At 44.1% G+C, this 21,318-nt stretch overlaps 1 protein-coding gene across 1 annotated transcript in view; it reads left to right on the top strand.

The window, feature by feature from the left end:
* Positions 1 to 21,318, top strand: part of STAG3 (STAG3 cohesin complex component) — a 185,767-nt gene that overhangs the window by 36,310 nt on the left and 128,139 nt on the right. The window contains exons 5-10 of the mRNA XM_089663227.1: positions 3,215 to 3,311; positions 4,555 to 4,631; positions 6,214 to 6,418; positions 9,038 to 9,189; positions 11,392 to 11,465; positions 21,131 to 21,254. Coding sequence (XP_089519353.1) covers positions 3,215 to 3,311; positions 4,555 to 4,631; positions 6,214 to 6,418; positions 9,038 to 9,189; positions 11,392 to 11,465; positions 21,131 to 21,254 — 729 coding nt within the window. The remainder of the gene's footprint in view (positions 1 to 3,214; positions 3,312 to 4,554; positions 4,632 to 6,213; positions 6,419 to 9,037; positions 9,190 to 11,391; positions 11,466 to 21,130; positions 21,255 to 21,318) is intronic.

Raw genomic sequence — 21,318 nt, 5'->3', positions numbered from 1 at the left:
CTAATAATTATGCACACCTTGATATAGGGTGTTGATCTCCTTAGGCCACACCCCTCCTCATTACACAAATATCACCCGATATGCTTAGATCCAATGAACATTCAGTTTATACAGTTGGACAATATGCATAAAAATGATGATTTGGTCAAAATACTCGTCCAATAACACTGTTCAACAAATTTTTATTTTTTGCCAGTTTTGGAAACAAAAGGATCCATTTCTTAATGAATTTCACATTCTGAGTTCAAATATAAAAATGAAATTTGTCAATTGGCTCTAGTTTTTCTGTAAACGGAAAGTTTTCTACTATAGGCGTAATGACTACATAATGCACAATAATTATATAGATAGATGTCTTTCCACAAATATAAAGTAAGTGATATTGACTACATAACAAAGCCTAAATGGCATAATATATTGCATAGGATTACCAAGAAAAATTATAGCCATAAGCTAAGTTGAATCATTTTAATACTTAGGATTCTCACTAGTTTTGTCTTCAGTTTGTGTCGGTTTTGCTTCTCTTGGCTTTTCTCTTGTATTCGAGGAAAGGGCTATCTCTTACAACTGCACATGACTACACGCTTCAGGTTCTTCCTCACTTGACTCAACCACGAAGGATTCTGGTGCTTTAGGAATTGGTAGCCCCTCTCCATGAGGAACTGGACGTATTGCCGATGGAATATTTGGATAGTGCACAGATAACTTTTTCTTCTTATTTAGCCCTTTTACAATTGGAGGCACCATACAAAAGTAACAATTACTAACATGATCTGTTGGCTCTCTCCAAATCATTGGCACAGCGAAAGGCATAGATGCCTTTTTTCCATTCAACCATTGCTCCAGTGCCGTCCCACAAGAATTGCAGCATATATGTGGTGCCCAGCTCTTGTCCTGGTCTCCTATCTTGCAGCCAAAATACAAGTTGTAGGCTTTCTTAATCATTCCTGTTATCCTCCTTTTTTGTGAGATAAAAGTTATTTCACCGCAGATATAGCAGAAATTATCTGCTTTATTCACACAAGTTCGAGGCATTACTGAGTAGCCTATAGAAGCATAAAACGAAATGTAAAGACGAACTACAATCAGCTACAGATACTGCAGCTTTTATGCAGTGAAGTGATGCAATTAAAGGCTAATATTGCATCATCTCAGTATACATGCAACTTTCTATTGGTCACCAGTATCAATTGCGCAATATGCAGCTGAAGTTGCATCATAATTTTGAATGGCTTACGTCATTAGATGGGTGAATATATCATGGAAACTAGAGCCAATCAACATTTTTTAGGGTCATTTTCGTTTTCAGCACCCCAAAATTATGTAAGATTAGCTAATTTTATGCCCAAAACTTTTTACCTGTTGAACAGTGTAATCAATATACAGTGTAAATATTTTTTTTAATCTACCTAACTAAATCAAAAGTATAATATGATAAATAAAAACTCTTATTAATAAGCCACATAAGTAATAAAAATTCGAAATCATGTACCACGCTAAAAAAACATCTATCTATCTATCTATCTATCCATCCATTCGTATCCGACCCTTGGTGATTGCATGGACTGTCACTCATAAGCGACTTTTTCCATGAATTCTCTTAGCAATTATTTTACAGGGTAGGTTGCCAGGTCTTTCCCCAACCCCCACCATGCAGGAGATCCCACATGGCCTGGGATGAAACTAGGACAATTCAGACAGGAGCCAATTAACCTACCAGCATGTCTTTGGAGTGTGGGAGGAAACTGGAGCACCCGGAAGAAACCCACACAAGCACAGGGAGAACATGCAAACTCCATGCAGGAGGCGCCATGGTTTGAAATCGAACCCATTACCCAATTACTGCACGGCAGACGTGCTAACCACTAAGCCACTGTGCCGCCCTTAACCACTTCCTGTCCGGACACTTTTACCCCCTTCCTGTCCAGGGCAATTTTCAGCTTTCAGCGCTTTCACACTTTGAATGACAATTGCGCGGTCATGCAATACTGTACCCATATGAATTTTTTACCATTTTTTTGAGACAGATAAAGCTTTATTTTGGTGGTATTTATTCACCACTGGGATTTTTATTTGTTTTACTATGTAAATGAAAAAGTCCAAAAATTTAGAAAAAAAGTGTTTTTTTAAATAAAATTTTGCAAATAAATAATATTTCATCATAAATCTTGGCCAAAATTTATTCCGTTATTTTTTTAGTAAAAAAAAAAAAAAATCCAAATTAGTTTATAACCAAAAATTATAATTTTTAAACATTTTTTATTTACATTTTTATTTTATTTTTTTATTTTACATACTGTCACCCTAGCAGTACAGTGTCACCATGGTGACACTGTACTACTTGTGGGGGGTGATGAAGATTTTTTTTTTTTTTTTTACACTGATTGCTTTTACACCCATATAGGATGTAAAAGCAATCATTTCTCTTTCTCTCTGTCTGCATTCTTGCAGTCATTGAGAAGTACTGAGTGAGCTGTGATTGGTCACAGCTTGTCACATGGTACAAGGCTGTTGTGAATAGCCCTGTACCATGTGACCTCTGTGATCATTCACAGATTTCACATGTAGTAAGCAATGATGTCAGAAGTGACATCTTGCTTACTACTTTGCATGTGATCACTGATTCGCCAATCAGTGATCACATGATCGGGACCTCGTACAGAGGTCCCGTCCAACGATCAGTGTTTCACTGTGTCCGGAGGACACAGCGGGCACCGGATCGCGGTGCTGCGCGCTCCCAGGGAGCGGTCACAGCTAGAAAAGGCGGGTGCCATTTATGAACGGCAGCCTGCCCCTGGACTGCCAGTGCCCTGCCGTTTATAAACAGCAGGCGGACGGCAAGTGGTTAAAAAAACATAAAAAAAAAAAAACACTTTCTCTGGACTTTGACCCACCTTTCAGAGAAGAAAGTGAGTACAGGGGAGGGTTTTGCAGAGAGTTATCACTCTGATAGCCAATCTCAAGCTATCCCAGCGATCGTGTAATCAGGAGCCAGTCCCGATCGTTAGTATAAGAACAGGAGGGGGTCGGTGATGGCTTGGTTTCCATGCCGGGATCGTGATACGGAGCGTGCTTCCACCACAAACAAAGGAGAGCACATAGGCGGCCTCTTCAAAGAAGGCCGGCACCGCATGTATGTCTGAGGCCGGCTGATACGGGTTAAGGTCTGCTGTTGACATCTCACTGTGGGATTTTGTGTTCTCTCTTGGTGCAGGTTCTTGTGGATGATTGGTTGGACAGTTATAAGAAAGACCGAGCGGCTGCCCTCCTGGAATTGATCAGTTTTCTAATACAGGCTTGTGGATGTAAAGGTGAGCTTGTGTTTATATTGTTGAGACATGTTATTTTTCATTGGTATAGTTGGCTGCTGGAAGAGAATTGTGCTACGGTGTTCAGTCTCCCATTCATTGACTGCCTAAGCATCACTGCACTACAGTGTCAGGGCAGGAGCTGGGAAACGGACAGGCAGGCCTAATATCAATGTAACGCACAGGCTAACGACAACCACCACCCACAGACCGAAGTCCCTCAGGGCGGGGAGTCCAAGTCCCAGGCTGCCCTTCACCAGGGCCCCTGATGGTGGGGATGGACTTGACGCAGCCAGGAACCAGGTCGCGGCCCCCGAGGCACCCCAGCTGCGGTAATGGCCGCCGCCAGTGGCGTGTAGCTAGTGGTAAAGACAATAGAGTAGTCAGACAGGCCGGGTCAACAACAACGAGACAAAAACGGTACAGGGCAGCAGACGAGAATCACAGGTCACGGGCCGGGTTCAGCAACGGAGGGTCAGATCAAAGGAGAACACAAAGAATAGTCAGGTCACAAGCCGAGTCAGAACAGAGTAACAGCAACACAAAGACACAAGTGCAAAGAGCATGTGCGGAACACAGGCTTATATGTCATCAGCCACACCCCTCTGGGGGATGGACCTCAGAGACCTGAAGGCATAAAAGATTCCCACCATGCTCTGCAGAAATCCAAGATGGATGCCAGCACATGGAGTAACATAACCTCTGGTAAAAAGGTAGGACCTTGACATACAGTCCTTCTACTGTTACAGAGTCAGTCCACCCAGAACTGATTTTTCAGATTTGGACCTATGAAGTTTTGCCAAACGTTATCTGGAAATGTTTGAATGTGTCCGTGTCTGAATGGACACTCAGAGCAGCGGCTCGGGAGGAAGCCTGCTTTAGTGCCCTCATATCAAGCTGCTTGCTCTAGCAGCACTCAGCAGGAGGGAGAGGCCAGGTGCACCGGCGGGGGACCCGAGAAGAGGTGGATCTGTGCTGCTCTGTGCAAAATTACTGCACACAGCAGGTAAGTATAACATGTTTATTCTTTTTTTTTTTTTTATGCTTTTAATATAATTTTATCCAAATACTAGAACAAGTTAGTATAGGAACCAGTTACGCTTGATGTAAGAAAGCAGAGAACGGTGAAGGCTGCCCACAAAAATTCAGAGGGAATGTACCAGTTTGCTGTTGGGGGGGGTAGCAGTTATAACTTCTTCTCTCTCCTTTGTGTGAATGCCTGTAGTTACTCTTGTCTGTTTGTCAGGTGTGGTGACCCAGGAAATGTTGGATAAAATGGAGAATGCGGACATCATTCGAAAGATGACTGAAGACTTTGGCGAGGTCTGTGCTAGACTGGTTTTCCACACGTTACATTTTGTAGGGAAGGAATAACGTGTTATTGAACTTCTGTATCTTTTTGTTTTTTAACCACTTGACCTCCAGAGGATTTACCCCCCTTAATGACCAGGCCTCTTTTTGCTACTCGGCGCTGCACTAATTCAACTGATAATTGCGCGGTCATGCAATGCTGCACCCAAATGAAATTTACGTCCTTTTTTTCACACAAATAGAGCTTTCTTTCGGTGGTATTTGATCACCTGTGCACTTTTTTATTTTTCACGCTATAAACAAAAAAAGGCCAAAAATTTTGAAGAAAAACAATATTTTTTACTTTCAGCTATAAAAAATATATAGTAAACTCAAAGTTGGTTATAAATTTAGGGCAAAATGTATTCTGCTACATGTTTTTGGTAAAAAAAATCCCAATAAGTGTATATTGATTGCTTTGTGTGGAAGTTATAGCGTCTACAATCTATGGTATAAATACTGCAATTTACACCATTTTTTTTGCTATACAGCGCTGCGCTAGTTTAACGGACAATTGCGCGGTCATGCAATACGGTACATAAATGAAATTTGCATCCTTTTTTTTCCCCACAAATTGAGCTTTCTTTCGGTGGTATTTGATCGCCTGTGCGGTTTTTATTTTTTGTGCTATAAAAAAAAAAAGCTGACATTTTGAGTAAAAAAAAAAACAATATTTTGGACTTTTTGCTATAAAACATGTCGTTAAAAAAAAATTAAAAAATCAAATTTAGTCTTAAATTTCTGCCAAAATGCATTCTGCGACATGTCTTTGCTAAAAAAAAAAACCAATACATGTAAATTAATTGGTTTACGTGAAAGTTATAGCGTTTACTAATGGCGGTAAAGATACTGGGATTTTTAGTTTTTTTTTATACTAATATTGGCGGCGATCAGCGACTTATGGTGGCGATAAGTGACTTATGGCGGGACTGCGGCGGACATTCTGACATTGGGGGGTACTGACTTGGGGTCACTGACATCAATACAGTGATCAGTGCAAAAAAAAAACCACTGACACTGTACTAATGGCACTGGGGAGGAAGGGGTTAAGTTTATTATTCAGGGAAAGGTTATCTGTGTAAGGGGAGTGTTTTACTAGGGGGCGGGGGTGTGCACTGCAGGGAACACTGCTGATCGGGAGAGAGAAACTCTTCTGTCCCGATCAGCGTGTCCTGGAGCTGTCAGGGAACTGACAGAAAGCACAGCTACTGCAGCTGTGCTCTCTGTCAGTGATTGCCGCCGATCGCCGGGACATAGCCGGTAACGACCGGCTGTGACCCGGCGACTGACATCCGCGGCTGTGATCGGCGGGACAGGTAGGGCGGCGGCGCGTCTCGTGCGCGCCCCCTACCTGTTTACAAAACACACGTTTTAAAACGTGCTTTTGCCCAGCTGCCGTATTTCTACAGTGGCTGGGCGGCATGTGGTTAAAACTAAAAGCTAAACACGGTATTGTTTAATTCCTATTGTAATGTGTACGTATGCTAGTGATTATTATTACCTTACTAGTGTTTCTTTAGAATAAATATATAATCGGCATTTTGATCCTCTGTAGGACTCTGCAGACTACCCGCTGTCACACAGTACACAGCCTTGGAAGAAATTTTGCCTTAACTTTGGGGAGTTCCTGGATAAGCTGGTCATCAGCTGTCAGTATAATATCATGTATGATGATGTTCTCATGGACACCCTCATCACGCTCCTTACTGGGCTTTCCGATTCACAGGTGCGAGCGTTCCGTCACACCAGCACCTTTGCAGGTGAGAACATTTAATCACACCATGAGAGGTAAGAGAGTGAACGGGAGTTCATGTAACATGTTACAGGCAAGATATGTTCAGCATCATGCTCGGCTAGACCACCTACAGTCTGGGGCCTAACCATTCAGTGTTTTTTGTGGTGGTGGGCACGAGAGTCTCTATTTCACTACACATGTGGTGGATTATTGGGGACACGGCCGTTCATCATAATCTGGATTATTATTATTATTACCGTCAATTTGCGCAGCGTTTTACATATATATTGTACATGCACATCAGTCCCTAACCCTCAAGGGGTGTACAATCTAAGGTCCCTAACCCTCAAGGGGTGTACAATCTAAGGTCCCTAACTCACATTCATACATACACATACTAGGGACAATTTAGACAGGAGCCAATTAACCTACCAGTATGTCTTTGGAGTGTGGGAGGAAACCTGAGCACCCAGAGGAAACCCACGCAGGCACAGGGAGAACATGCAAACTCCAGGCAGGAGGTGCCATGGCTGGGATTCGAACCAATGACCCTAGTACTGCCAGGTGGAAGTGCTAACCACTAAGCCACTGTGCTACCCGTATATATGATTTTGCATTACCGGGTAGGGGGCGCAATCACGTTGTACCGGCTGGTGATTACTCGCCGGCGCCTGGTGATTGCCGAGGTTCTCCAATGCGGAGGAGAACTATTTGTAAACAAACAGTTCTCCTCCCTGTCCGCTCGTGCACACTGCTTTGGATGGCTGTGCCATGCAAAGTAGTGTGATTACAGTGAAGCACATGGACACAGGACATAGTGAAACAGCACACAGTTAACCCTTTGATCATCCCTCATGTTAACCCCTTCCTGCCCAGTGCCATTAGTGTCAGTGCAGTTAATATCTGGGACGATTAAAGGGTTAACTGTGCTCTTTTACTGTATGCTGTGTGTGTGTCTTACAGTGCAGAGCAATACAAAGCAGCGTGCTAGAGCTGACAGGGGAGAGTATTGTTTACATACAGACCTCTCCCCCATCAGTGATGCTCAGCGATCGCCGGGGAATCTCCGGTGGGACCTGGTGATTGTCAGCTGAAGCTGCCAATGCCGGCGTGAGTAGGGCGCTCACGCGCCCCCTACCCGGAAATGCAAAATCATGTGTATATTATATATATATATATATATATATATATATTAGTGTGATTTTGCGCAGCCCTGCCACTATGTAGCAGTATTTCTGCTATAGGGCGGTGGGCAAGCAGTTCAAGAACACAAGGCTGTTGTATGTCCCTGTATCCAGGTGGATTTTCTCAGCTGTTGCAACTTTTTTGTAGTTAGACTCTTCAAAGTTGGAAGCCCTGGTAGCCATAGTGCCTCATTTAACTACTTGCCAACCGCAGATAGCCGAATGGCGGCTACACTGCGGCCAGCCAGTTCTGGGAGGGTGTCATATGACGTCCTCCCAGAACGCACTCTCCTGCATACCCCCAGCGATCTCCGTGATAGCTGTGTCCTACGGACACAGCTGATCACGTGATGTGGTGAAAGGCCAATCAAAGCGGCCTTTTACCATGTGATCATGTCCAGTGACACGCTGATCTCCGGGAAATGCAATTGCCGGTTCTCGGCTGCACTTTCCTCACGCTGTCAGAGCAGGGATCGGCACTGATCATCGGGGCACTGATGATCAGTGCCCCAATGATCGGTGCCCAGCAGTGCCACCCACCAGGTCCGCCCACCAGTGCCCAGCGGTGCCACCCACCATTGCCTAGCAGTGCCACCCAGAATTGCACCCAACTGTGCCCAGCAGTGCCACCCACCTGTGCCCATCAATGCAGCGCTGCCAGTCAGTGCCCAGTGGATGTGCCAGTCAGTGCCCAGCAGTTGCGCCAGTCAATGCCTAGCAGTGCCGCCAGTCAGTGCCTAGCAGTGATGCCAGTCAGTGCCACCTATCAGTGCTGTCTATCTGTACCCATCATCAGTGCCGCCTATCATTGACACCCCATTAGTGCTGCCTATCAGTGCCGCCTATCTGTGCCACCTCATTAGTGCTGCCTATCAGTGCCGCCTATCCGTGCCACCTCATTAGTGCCGCCTATCAGTGCCCATCAGTGCTGCCTCATCAACGCACATCAGTGAAGGAGAAAAATTACCTGTTTGAAAAATGTTATAATAGAAACAAAGAAAATTTTTTTTTGCACTTTTTTTGTTTATAGCGCAAAAAGTAAAGCGCCCAGTGGCGATTAAATACCACCAAAAGAAAGCTCTATTTGTGAGAAAAAAATGATAAAAATGGCATACGGGTAAAATCTTGCATGACCGCGCAATTTTCAATCAAAGTGCGACAGCGCTGAAAGCTGAAAATTGGCCTGGTAAAGAAGGGGGTATAAGTGCCCTGTAGGCAAGGGGTTAATAGTGGCTTAGGCTGCCAGTCGGCATTTAGGTATACCTGATTGGAAGAGGTGTATATCCTGTGTATTTTCTAAACTAATGTAAGAGTTGATCATTCAGAAGTGGCTCTCTGGGTCATTATTGAAACCAACCAAAGTCATAAAGCTCCACTTTACAAGCACTTGTAAACAAACCTAATAATTCTTTCTGTGATATGGAGATTAAATGAGAAATGTGTATTTTTTTAATCTGTAGCCATGAAAATAATGACCGGTATGGTGAAAGTAGCCAAGGAATTGACTTATCACATTGACACAAGCAAGCGTCAACTGGATGTGGAGAGGGCAAAAAGCCCAGAAAATAGGGCACCAGAGAGGCTGGAGAATCTGCGTGAGAAGATACAGGAGGTAATGGAGCAAAATATTGTTTAAATGTGCTTAAAGGCTTGTGCGTGCCATCTTCAGAATCCGACAGATGCAGTGCTGTACCCCAGTGCACAGTCAGCAAGTCCCACATTTGCTTGGTGTCCTGAGGAGGTAGGACATCTCTTCAGCTTGCTGCTGATGCAAGATTGAAGATTTAAAGCATAATTCCAGTAAGCAATACTTATAAGCCCAAAGTCCCTCCCTTCCTGTTAATAATCTCTGTGTATAACAATAACTTTCCCTAAATACCTTAAAAAGCCATGGTCACCTGACTGCTGCAGTCCCTTCTTTCCTGTTCTCTTTGCAGCGATGGGTGGGGAAGAGTGGTGACCAACATCTTCACAAAAGTGATAAACACAGGTAACAAGGGAGCACATTAGTAATACCTCATCTGGAATATGCAGTTCAGTTTTGGGCACCAATTCACAAAAAGAACATTGGGGAACTGGAGAAAGTACAGAGAAGGGCAACCAAACTGATACGAGGCATGGAGGAGATCAGCTATGAGGAAAGATTAGAGGAACTGAATTTATTCTCTCTTGAGAAGAGGAGATTAAGGGGGGATATGATCTCCATGTATAATACATAAGGGGGGATATGATCTCCATGTATAATACATAAGGGGGGATATGATCTCCATGTATAATACATAAGGGGGGATATGATCTCCATGTATAATACATAAGGGGGAATATGATCACCATATATAATACATAAGGGGGGATATGATCTCCATGTATAATACATAAGGGGGGATATGATCGCCATGTATAATACATAAGGGGGGATATGATCTCCATGTATAATACATAAGGGGGGGATATGATCTCCATGTATAATACATAAGGGGGGATGTGATCACTATGTATAATACATAAGGGGGGGATATGATCACCATGTATAATACATAAGGGGGATATGATCTCCATGTATAATACATAAGGAGGGATATGATCTCTATGTATAATACATAAGGGGGGGATATGATCTCCATGTATAATACATAAGGGGGGGATGTGATCACCATGTATAATACATAAGGGGGGGATGTGATCACCATGTATAATACATAAGGGGGATATGATCTCCATGTATAATACATAAGGGGGATATGATCTCCATGTATAATACATAAGGGGGGATATGATCTCCATGTATAAATACATCAGTGGTTCATATAGTGAACTCGGTGTAGAGTTATTCCCCCTGAGGTCATCACAGAGGACAAGGGGGGACTCTTTACGTCTGGAGGAAAAGCGATTCAATCTCCAAACATGGAAAGGTTTCTTCACAGTGAGAGCTGTGAAAATGTGGAATAGACTCCCTCAAGAGTTGGTTGTGGCCAGCTCCGTGGATTGCTGTAGGAAAGTCCTGGATTCTTTTTTGGATACACAGAATATAACTGGATATAACATTTATAGGTAAAGTTGGTCCAGGGAATATCTGATTGCCTCTCAGGGGATCAGGAAGGAATTGTTTCCCAGCAGGAGCAAATTGGATCGTGCTTTGCTGGTTTTTTTTGCCTTCCTCTGGATCAACTGTGGGTGTAGGATTATAATTTATTTTTTTTTTTTTTAATGGTTGAACAGGATGGACTTTTGTCTTTTTTCAGCCAGACTAACTATGTAACATTTCCCTTAATGCATTGTGTCTTCAGTAGCGAGGGATGTGGGGGGGCAAGTATGTGGTTGGACATGGCAAGAGGCTGTAAATCTGTATGCTTAATACCCCTTACCACATCTAAACACATAATAGAACAAGCTATGACATTTGGCGGGTAGTTGGGTGATAATGTAAAAATGTATTTTAGAAAACTACAAGAGGGCATAGAACAGAGAGCCAAAAACAGCTGTGTGACACTGCCTGTTGTACAGCCGGATGTTTGATTATAGCCAAAGCCATTTTTTTGAATTTTAAATGAAGATTAAATCCATTAGAAAGATAAAAGGACAGCTGCGATGCCCACATGTGGTATATAAGTTGAAATCGGAGTTCCGCTATAAAATGCTGGCTTAGATGTGATTTGTCGCTCTGGGCAATGCTTACCATTCTTATTTCAGACACGTTGCTGGATCAGGTTCTGTATCATTCTTCACTGACAGCTGAGGACAGTTCTTCCGAGATTTACAGCAACGGGTGTTAAAGGATGACATAACATTTCATTTGTGTGTCTTTTTTTTTCAGCTTGGCTCAAATTTGGAGGATGTCGGTAATATGATGAATTCTTTATTCAAAGGCGTGTTTGTGCACCGTTATCGGTGAGTCATTTTTATTATCTCATTATTTCTTTTCTTTTGATGAAAACTCTATTAGCTTGGTGACCCCCCAAATCTTTGAAATGTACTATTGGCAGGTGAATAATTGTAACATTTCAGTGCTGCTGACCTGCTGTTTAAAAATCCTATTTTAAGCATTTTTTTTTAACCCTCATACTTCTTATTTATGTCAGGTACTTCTATATCGCCGTCAATTTACGCAGTGCTTTACATATATATTGTACATTCACCTCAGTCCCTAACCCTCAAGGGGCGTACAATCTAAGGTCCCTAACCCTCAAGGGGCGTACAATCTAAGGTCCCTAACCCTCAAGGGGCGTACAATCTAAGGTCCCTAACCCTCAAGGGGTGTACAATCTAAGGTCCCTAACCCTCAAGGGGTGTACAGTCTAAGGTCCCTAACCCTCAAGGGGTGTACAGTCTAAGGTCCCTAACCCTCAAGGGGTGTACAATCTAAGGTCCCTAACTCACATTCATACATACACATACTAGGGACAATTTATACAGGAGCCAATTCACCTACCAGCATGTCTTTAGAGTGTGGGAGGAAACTGGAGTACCCGGAGGAAACCCACGCAGGCACAGGGAGAACATGCAAACTCTTCCTTCTGTTAGGTAATATTCCAGTAGCCTATGAGGTCTCCAATACCAGTCTGTGTTGAGGTTATTATATCATCTTATCAGTTACGTCAGCCATTCTCACTGACTTGCAGCTGATGGATTTTTGCATTTAACCACTTCCAGTCCGGACACTTTTACCCCCTTCTTGTCCAGGCCAATTTTCAGCTTTCAGCGCTATCATACTTTGAATGACAATTGAGCGGTCATGCAACACTGTACCCATATCAAGTTTTTAGCATTTTTTTTTAGACAGATAAAGCTTTATTTTGGTGGTATTTATTCACCGCTGGATTTTTTATTTTTTTTGCTTTGTAAATGGAAAAGTCCAAACATTTTGAAAAAAAGTTTTTCTTATAAAATTTTGCAAATAAATAATATTTCATCATAAATCTTGGCTAAAAATTTTTCCGTTATCTTTTTAGTAAAAAAAGAAAAATAACCCAAATTAGTTTATAACCAAAAATTATAATTTTTAAACATTTTTTTTACATTTTTTTATATAATTTTTTTTTTTTACATACTGTCACCCTAGCAGTACAGTGTCACCATGGTGACACTGTACTACTTGTGGGGGTGATAAAGATTTTTTTTTTTTTTTTACACTGATTGCTTTTACACCCATAAAGGCTGTAAAAGCAATCATTTCTCCTCTCTGGCTGCATTCTTGCAGCCATTGAGAAGTACTGTGTGAGCTGTGATTGGTCACAGCTTGTCATATGGTACAAGGCTGGTGTGAATAGCCCTGTACCATGTGACCTCTGTGATCATTCACAGATTTCACACGTAGTAAGCAATGATGTCAGAAGCGACATCTTGCTATCTTGCTTACTACTCCTGCATGTGATCACTAATTGGCCAATCAGTGATCACATGATTGGGACCTCACACAGGGGTCCCGTATGACGATTGGTGTTCCACTGTGTCCGGTGGACACAGCGGGCATGGATAGTCTGCACTGATGGGCACTGATGAGGTGGCATGGATAGGCAGCACTGATGGCCACTGATAGGTTGCACTGAAGAGACGGCACTGGTGGGCATTGATGAGGAGTCACTGATGATGCTGCACTGGTATGCAGCAATGATGGTCACTGATAGACGACACTGATGGGCACAGATAGGGGGCACTGACAAGTGGCGCTGATGGGCGCAACTGCTTGTACAGCACTGGTGGGAGGCACTAGTGGGTAGCACTGCTGGGCGGCATTGCAGGGAACTGATCATGAGGACACTGATGATCAGTGCCGGTCTGTTCTGTCACATTTGCCAGTTATCGGCCGTACTTTCCTCACACTGTGACAGCGTGAGGAAAGTGCTGCCGATGACAGGCAACTGCATTTACTGCTGATCTGCTGTGTCATTGGACACAGCTTATCACGTGGTAAAAGGCTGCTGTGATTGGCCTTTTACCTAATCACATGATCAGCTGTGTCCGTAGGACACAGCGCTCACAAAGATCGCCGGGTGCTCACCGCTAGGGGCACACGGGAGGGCGTGTTTTGGGAAGACGTCATATGAAGGCCTCCCAGAACTGGACAACCACGCTAGAGCCGTCATTCGGCTATAACGCGGATAGCAAGTGGTTAAAGATAAAGTTCACCTTTCATAACATGTTACGCCCATATTCAGGGTGTAACGTGTTAAGAAAGGACCAGCCCCTGCTCCCCCGCTTTGACAGCTAGCGGAATTCTTCTCCTCCCGCTACCTGTCAAAATTTAAAAAAAAAAACGTATTCTGTGAATGCAAAAACTACAAGTCCCAAGAGCCTTCGAGGCTGTCGGCTTGTAGCTCTCAGTGAACTACCACAGGGCTCTGAGCACTGTGGTAGTTCATTGATTCTTCCTGTCAGATTGTATCGGTTTGCTTGTACAGGATATACGGGCGAGCAGATGTACTGACAGGTCTGCAGGAGTCCTGCATGGCACCAGCAACCTGCTGATCTCTGGTGCAATACTTTCCAGGCTCCAACAACAAAAATAATGAATGCATATTTTTTTACCTACATTTAAAAAAAACGTGCATTTATTATTTTTTGTCAAAAGGTGAACTTAAGTTAAATGGTTTCTGTACCGGATAGATTGGTTCTTGAATTCTTATTCTTAAATCTGAAATGAACCTCACAAATCAAAAATTATATTTAATTAATTTGTAATATCCAAAGCAAATTCACCCATCCATCAATGTCTCCAAGCTTTATTTTGCTGAGAAATTACTTTGAAAAACACCCCCCTAGCATTTCAAGCCGTGGTCATCTTGAGTATGGGTGGATGATTTTGTAGCATTTACTTCCAGGAATCCATCTGCCCTTAGCTCAGCCATGCAGGCAGGAGGGTGTGCTTAGCTGAGAAAAGCCCTCCTCCACCCATGAAGACTTCTGGGATGTATGACATCATTTGTCTAGGCCTGAAAACCAGGAAGTAATGGAAGAAATTTTTAAAAAAGCTTAAAACTAGTATATTTAATATATTTTGCTGTCTATTTACTACTGCAAGCAGCATAAGGATTAAAAATAGTCCATGATGTATGAGGAGGGAAGTTTCGCTTAAACGTTACACTCTCTCTTCTGCAGGGCTACAATTATAGACTGCCATGTAGTATACTATTTAACCACTTGCCGCCCAGCCACTGTAGATATACGGCGGCAGGGCGGCACTCGCAGGCAAAACCACGTTTTAAAACGTGTGTTTTGTAAACAAATAGGGGGCGCGCGCGAGGCACGCCGCCGCCCTATCTGTCCCGCCGATCACCGCCGCAGATGTCAGTCGCCGGGTCACAGCCGGTCCTTACCGGCTATCTCCCGGCGATCGGCGGTAAACAGTGACAGAGAGCACAGCTGCAGTAGCTGTGCTGTCTGTCACTTCCCTGTCAGCTCGAGGAAGAGCTGATCGAGAAAGAACAGTTTCTCTTTCTCGAGCAGCCTTGTCCCGCCCAGTACACACCCCGCCCCCTAGTAAAACACTCCCCTCACTCCTATAACCCTTCCCTGCTAAATAAAGTTAACCCCTTCCTCCCCATTGCCATTAGTACAGTGTCAGTGTTTTTTTTTTGCACTGATCACTGTATTAGTGTTTTTGGGGATGTCAGTGACCCCAAGTCAGTACCCCCCAATGACAGAATGTCCGCCGCAGTCCCGCCATAAGTCACTGGTTGCTGCCATAAGTCCCTGATCGCCGCCATAATTCGCTGATCGCCGCCATTATTAGTATAAAAAAAACCCTAAAAATCCCAGTATCTTTCCCGCCATTTGTAAACGCTATAACTTTCACGTAAACCAATTAATTTACACGTATTGGGTTTTTTTTTTTAGCAAAGACATGTCGCAGAATGCATTTTGGCAGAAATTTATGACTAAATTTGATTTTTGCATTTTTTTTTTACTGGACATGTTTTATAGCAAAAAGTCCAAAATATTGTTTTTTTTCCTCAAAATTGTCAGCCTTTTTTTTTATAGCGCAAAAAATGAAAACCGCACAGGCGATCAAATACCACCGAAAGAAACCTCAATTTGTGGGGAAAAAAAGGATGTAAATTTCATTTATGTACCATATTGCATGACTGCGCAATTGTCTGTTAAACTAGCGCAGCGCCGTATAGCAGAAAAACGGCGTAAATTGCAGTATCTATACCATAGTTTGTAGACGCTATAACTTCACACAAAGCAATCAATATACACTTATTGGGATTTTTTTTACCAAAAACATGGAGCAGAATACATTTTGGCCTAAATTTATAACTAACTTTGAGTTTACTATATATTTTTTATAGCTGAAAGTAAAAAAATATTGTTTTTCTTCAAAATTTTTGGCCTTTTTTTGTTTATAGCGTGAAAAATAAAAAGCGCACAGGTGATCAAATACCACCGAAAAAAAGCTCTATTTGTGTGAAAAAAGGACGTAAATTTTGTTTGGGTGCAGCATTGCATGACCGCGCAATTATCAGTTGAATTAGTGCAGCGCCGAGTAGCAAAAAGAGGCCTGGTCATTAAGGGGGGTAAATCCTCTGGAGGGCAAATGGTTAATAATACCATGATACTGTGTCTATGGCTGGCAGATACTGCCAACTGCATGCCAATGTCTCTCCTCAGCCTGTCATCTCTGGGCAGACCAGACTCAGGAATTCCAGGATTCCAGCCTAAGCTGGGCTTGAAGTCTGTATGATGTAGTCACAAACAAGTGGCTACCCACATGGAAGAAAAATATATTTTAAAAATATTCTTGCCAAATATATTGACATATATTTGCAATACTACAATTTTGATCGTATTCAATATATATATACTGTATGTTGAAATGTGTTTTTTTTTTATATATTACAAGATATATGAAAATTATTTTTAAAAAAATATATTTTTTAAAATATATTCTTCAGATTTTTTTTTAACATCTAAAAAAGTCATTTTGACATATATTTTTACATATATTTGTAAATGTATTCCAAACATGTACCGTATTTGCCGGCGTATAAGACGACCCCCCTACTTTTCCTGCTAAAATTTAGTGTTTGAGCTATACTCGCCGTATAAGACTACCCCTCTTCCAATGCACACCAGTGGGAGGAATAGTGCCCCATCATTGGTGTCAGTGGGAGGAATAGTGCCCCATCATTGGTATCAGTGGGAGGAATAGTGCCCCATTATTGGTGTCAGTGGGAGGAATAGTGCCCCATCATTGGTATCAGTGGGAGGAATAGTGCCCCATAATTAACATTAGTGGCAGGAATAGTGCCCCATCATTAGTATCAGTGGGAGGAATAGTGCCCCATCATTGGTGTCAGTGGGAGGAATAGTGTCCCATCATTGGTATCAGTGGCAGGAATAGTGCCCCATCATTGGTATCAGTGAGATGAATAGTGTCCCATCATTGGTATCAGTGGGAGGAATAGTGCCCCATCATTGGTATCAGTGGCAGGAATAGTGCCCCATCATTGGTATCAGTGAGATGAATAGTGCCCCATCATTGGTATCAGTGGGAGGAATAGTGCCCCATCATTAGTATCAGTGGGGGGAATAGTGCCCCATCATTGGTGTCAGTGGGAGGAATGGTGTCCCAACATTGGTGTCAGTGGGAGGAATGGTGTCCCAACATTGGTGTCAGTGGGAGGAATGGTGTCCCAACATTGGTGTCAGTGGGAGGAATGGTGTCCCATCATTGGTGTCAGTGGGGGGTGGAATAGTGCCCCATCATTGGTGTCAGTGGGGGGGGGGGGAATAGTGCCCCATCGTTGATGTCAGTGGGGGGGAGTAATAGTGCCCCATCGTTGGTGTCAGTGGGGGGGAGGAATAGTGCCCCATCGTTGGTGTCAGTGGGAGGAATAGTGCCCCATCATTGGTATCAGTGGGAGGAATAGTGCTCCATCATTGGTATCAGTGACACCAATGATGGGGTACTATTCCTCCCACTGACACTTGCTGACCCTGTTCTCGTATGGTGCTGCTGCAGCCAGCATATGTGGTTGCAGCAGCACCTCTACACTGACCACTTACCTGCTGGTCCTGCACTCGATTTTCGCGGGGCCGCTCGGCTCCACCCCCTCGCCGGTGATTGGCCGCCTGTGTGCCTTTCCTGAGCTACAGTTCTGGCGGCCAATCACTGGTGAGGAGGCGGAGCCGAGCAGCCGCACGAACATCCAGTGGCCGAACTGAAGGCGCAGCCGCGCTTCCTGGACCGGATCGTCGTGGGACCGGAACCAGGTAAGAAACAGCCGCTGCCCACCCCTGTACTTAGTGTCCCTTCCATTGGGGGAAGGGGGGGGGCGGCGGCGGCAACGCGCCGCCCCCCTAAAAAGTGTCAGTATGCCGTATACCGGCGTATAAGACGACCCCTGACTTTTGAGATTTTCAAGGAGTAAAAAGTCGTCTTATACGCCGGCAAATACGGTAGATTAAATGTATTTTTAAAGACATACAGTATATTTGAAAATGTATTATTATTATACAGTATTTATATAGCGCCAACAGTTCGCTCAGCGCTGTACATTACAATGGGGGACAATACATGAGATGGTACAATAACAATACAGTGCGATACACGAGGGGTTCGAGGGCCCTGCTTCTTGGAGCTTACAATCTAGGAGGGAGGGGATAGTGGTACGGGAGGAGAAGCTGTGGGGGATGGAGTGGTAGGAAGAGTGAAGGAGGTTGGAAATTAGCAGGGGGTGGGGTAGGCTTCCCTGAAGAGGTGGGTTTTTAGGGTGCGCCTAAAGGAGAGGAGAGTGGGTGATAGTCTGATGGATTGGGGTAGGGAGTTCCAGAGGATGGGTGATGCCCTGGAGAAGTCCTGGAGGAGGGCTTGGGAGGAGGAGATCTGGGAACTAGAGAGAAGGAGGTCTTGTGAAGAGCGGAGAGTGCGTTTTGGGTGGTATTTGCATATTATGGACAGCTTTGTACGTCAGTGTTACCAGTTTGAATTTGATCCGTTAGGCAATCGGAAGCCAGTGGAGGGATTGGCAGAGGGGGGTGGTGGTGGAAACGGAGCGGTTGGTAAGGTGGATGAGTCTGGCAGCCGTATTCAGGATGGACTGAAGTGGGGATAGCCAGCGGCAAGGCAGGCCAGTGAGGAGGGAGTTGCAGTAGTTGAGTCGTGATATGATGAGGGAGTGTATGAGCTGTTTAGTAATTTCCGGGGTTAGGAACGTGCGGATTTTGGCGATGTTGCAGAGGTGGAGTCTGCATGAGTTTGTTAGCGATTGGACTTGGGGCTGGAAGGATAGATTGGAGTCTAGTATTACACCAAGTACTCTGGTTTGCAGGGTGGGCTTGATGGTGGCATGGTTGGACGTGATGGAGAGGGGGGGGGGCACGGGCTGGGGGGAAGACTAGGAGCTCAGTTTTGGAGAGGTTCAGTTTAAGGAAGTGGAGCGACATCCAATCTGATATGTCGTTCAGTAGGCTGGTGATTCGGGCGGAGACTGACGGGATGAGGTGAGGGGTAGAGAGATAGATTTGTATGTTGTCGGCATAGAGGTGATCGTTGAAGCCGTGAGAGTGTATCAGTTGGCCAAGGGAGGAGGACAGAGCCTTGAGGGACCCCAACAGAGAGGGGGAGTGAGGGGGAGGTGGCAGCGTTATAGGGAACACTGAAGGAGCACTGTGATAGGATGAGAGCCAGGAGAGAGCGGAGTCTCTGAGGCCAAGGGAGTGTAGTTTCTTGAGGAGGAGGGGGTGGTCGACTGTGTAGAACGCCGCGGAAAGGTCGAGGAGTAGGAGCACTGAGTAGTGGCCATTAGCTTTGGCGGCTAGCAGGTCGTTGGTGAGTTTGAGTAAGGCAGTTTCAGTGGAGTGTAGGGGACGGAAGCCGGACTGTAGGGGATCGAGGAGGTTGTTGTCAGTGAGCTCAAGGAGTTTGGATGTAAATGGCAGCAGGGAGATGGGTCTAAGATTGTTCGGGTCGGTGGGGTCCAGGGAGGGCTTTTTAAGTATGGGAGTGATGTGTGCATGCTTCAGAGGGGAATGTGCCAAAAGAGAGGGAGAGATTAAAGATGTGGGTGAGGGAGCGTAGGATGGAGGAGGAGGGAGATCATAGGAGTTGTGAGGGAACAGGGTCGAGGGGGCAGGTGGTGAGGTGGGCTTCAGAGAAGACCTTGGTGACCTCCTCAGTGGTGCTGGGGTTGAAAGAGTGGAGTGTTGAGGGGGCTACTGTGTGAGGGAGTTAGATGGATGTTAGATAGGGTGGAGGTCTGACCAGTGGTGAGGCCAAGGGGGAGGGGTGATGAGGGGGTTGCTGTGTGAGAGGAGGTAGGTGGGGTGGAGGTCTGAGCAGCAGTGATGTCCCTGCAAATAGCGTCAATCTTGTTTTTGAAGTGATTGGCAATCTCGAGGGCGGTGAGTGAGGTACTGGGTGGAGGTGGGGGCAGAGAGAGTAGAGAGTTGAAAGCGGAGAAGAGCCGGCGAGGATTGGAGGAGAGGGTATTGATGAGGGTCAGAAAGTAGGCTTGTTTGGCAGCGTGGAGGGAGGAGGTGTAGGTGTGGAAGGCAGATTTAGAACGGGTGAACGCTAGTTGGGATTTGGTTTTGCGCCATTGTTGCTGCAGCGCACGACTGCGTCGTTTGAGAGTTTTGGTATGAACAGTCTGCCAGGGCTGGAGAGGGCGGGGTCTGATGTTTCGTGTGGTTAAAGGTGCTAACGAGTCTAGAGCTGATGACAGCGAGTTGTTATAGGCAGTCGTGGCAGGACAGGGGAAGGATGCTGTTGTAAAGTTGATCAGCTGCGGAGTGGAAGGGGGCAGGGTTCAGGTTGCAGGTTCCGGCTGGTAATAGTTTGACATTTGGGGGGGTAGGCATTTGAGGACGAGGAGGTAATGAGGTTGTGGTCAGAGAGAGGGAAGGGGGTGTTTGTGAGGTTGTGGGGGACACAGAGATGGGAGAAGAGGAGGTCCAGGATGTTCCCATCGGAGTGGGTGGTGGATTGTATGCACTGAGTGAGTGCAAAAGAGGAGGTTAAGTGGAGGAATTGAGATGTAGACGGGTTATTGATGGGTTAAAAATTTATTTTTACAAATATATATGTGTGTGTGTATGTATATATATATGTGTGTGTGTGTATGTATATATATATGTGTGTGTGTGTATGTATATATATATATATGTGTGTGTGTGTATGTATATATATATGTGTGTGTGTGTGTGTATATGTGTGTGTGTGTATATATATATATATATATATATATATATATATATATATATATATATATATATATATATACACACACACACACTGTATGTTGGAATGTGTTTTTTATATATTACAAAACATGTGAAGAATATTTTTGTGTGTGTGTGTGTATATACATATATATATATATATTTATTTGTATGTGTGTGTATATTGAAATATATAGAATATGGCCAGTAGTATTTCAAATGTATGTCAATATATTTGGGAAGAATATTTTTAAAATATACTTTTCTTCCATGTGGGTAATTAAGGCACATTAATTATACTAAGTGTTTATTTTGATATATTTTAGTTATTTTTTCAGCAGTTCCTCAAAGCTTTGGTTTGACTATTTCTTTTCTACTGTTGTACATAGTGACGTCCATGCTGATGTCCGCGCTCTGTGCATAGCAGAACTTGGAATCTGGATCAAAAGCTACCCCCATTCCTTTTTGAATGACAGCTATTTGAAGTATTTAGGATGGAATTTGCATGACAAGGTGAGGAAGATAGAGATTCCTATTATAACATGAGGATGGTAAAACATAGAGGTCAAATTTATTA

Source organism: Staurois parvus, unplaced genomic scaffold (assembly GCF_062004578.1).
Source record: "Staurois parvus isolate SC_StPar_1 unplaced genomic scaffold, SC_StPar_1.0 ptg001642l, whole genome shotgun sequence".
Lineage (NCBI taxonomy): Eukaryota > Metazoa > Chordata > Amphibia > Anura > Ranidae > Staurois > Staurois parvus.
The sequence above is the reverse complement of the archived record's forward strand: the minus strand, read 5'-3'. Positions and strand labels throughout refer to the sequence as shown.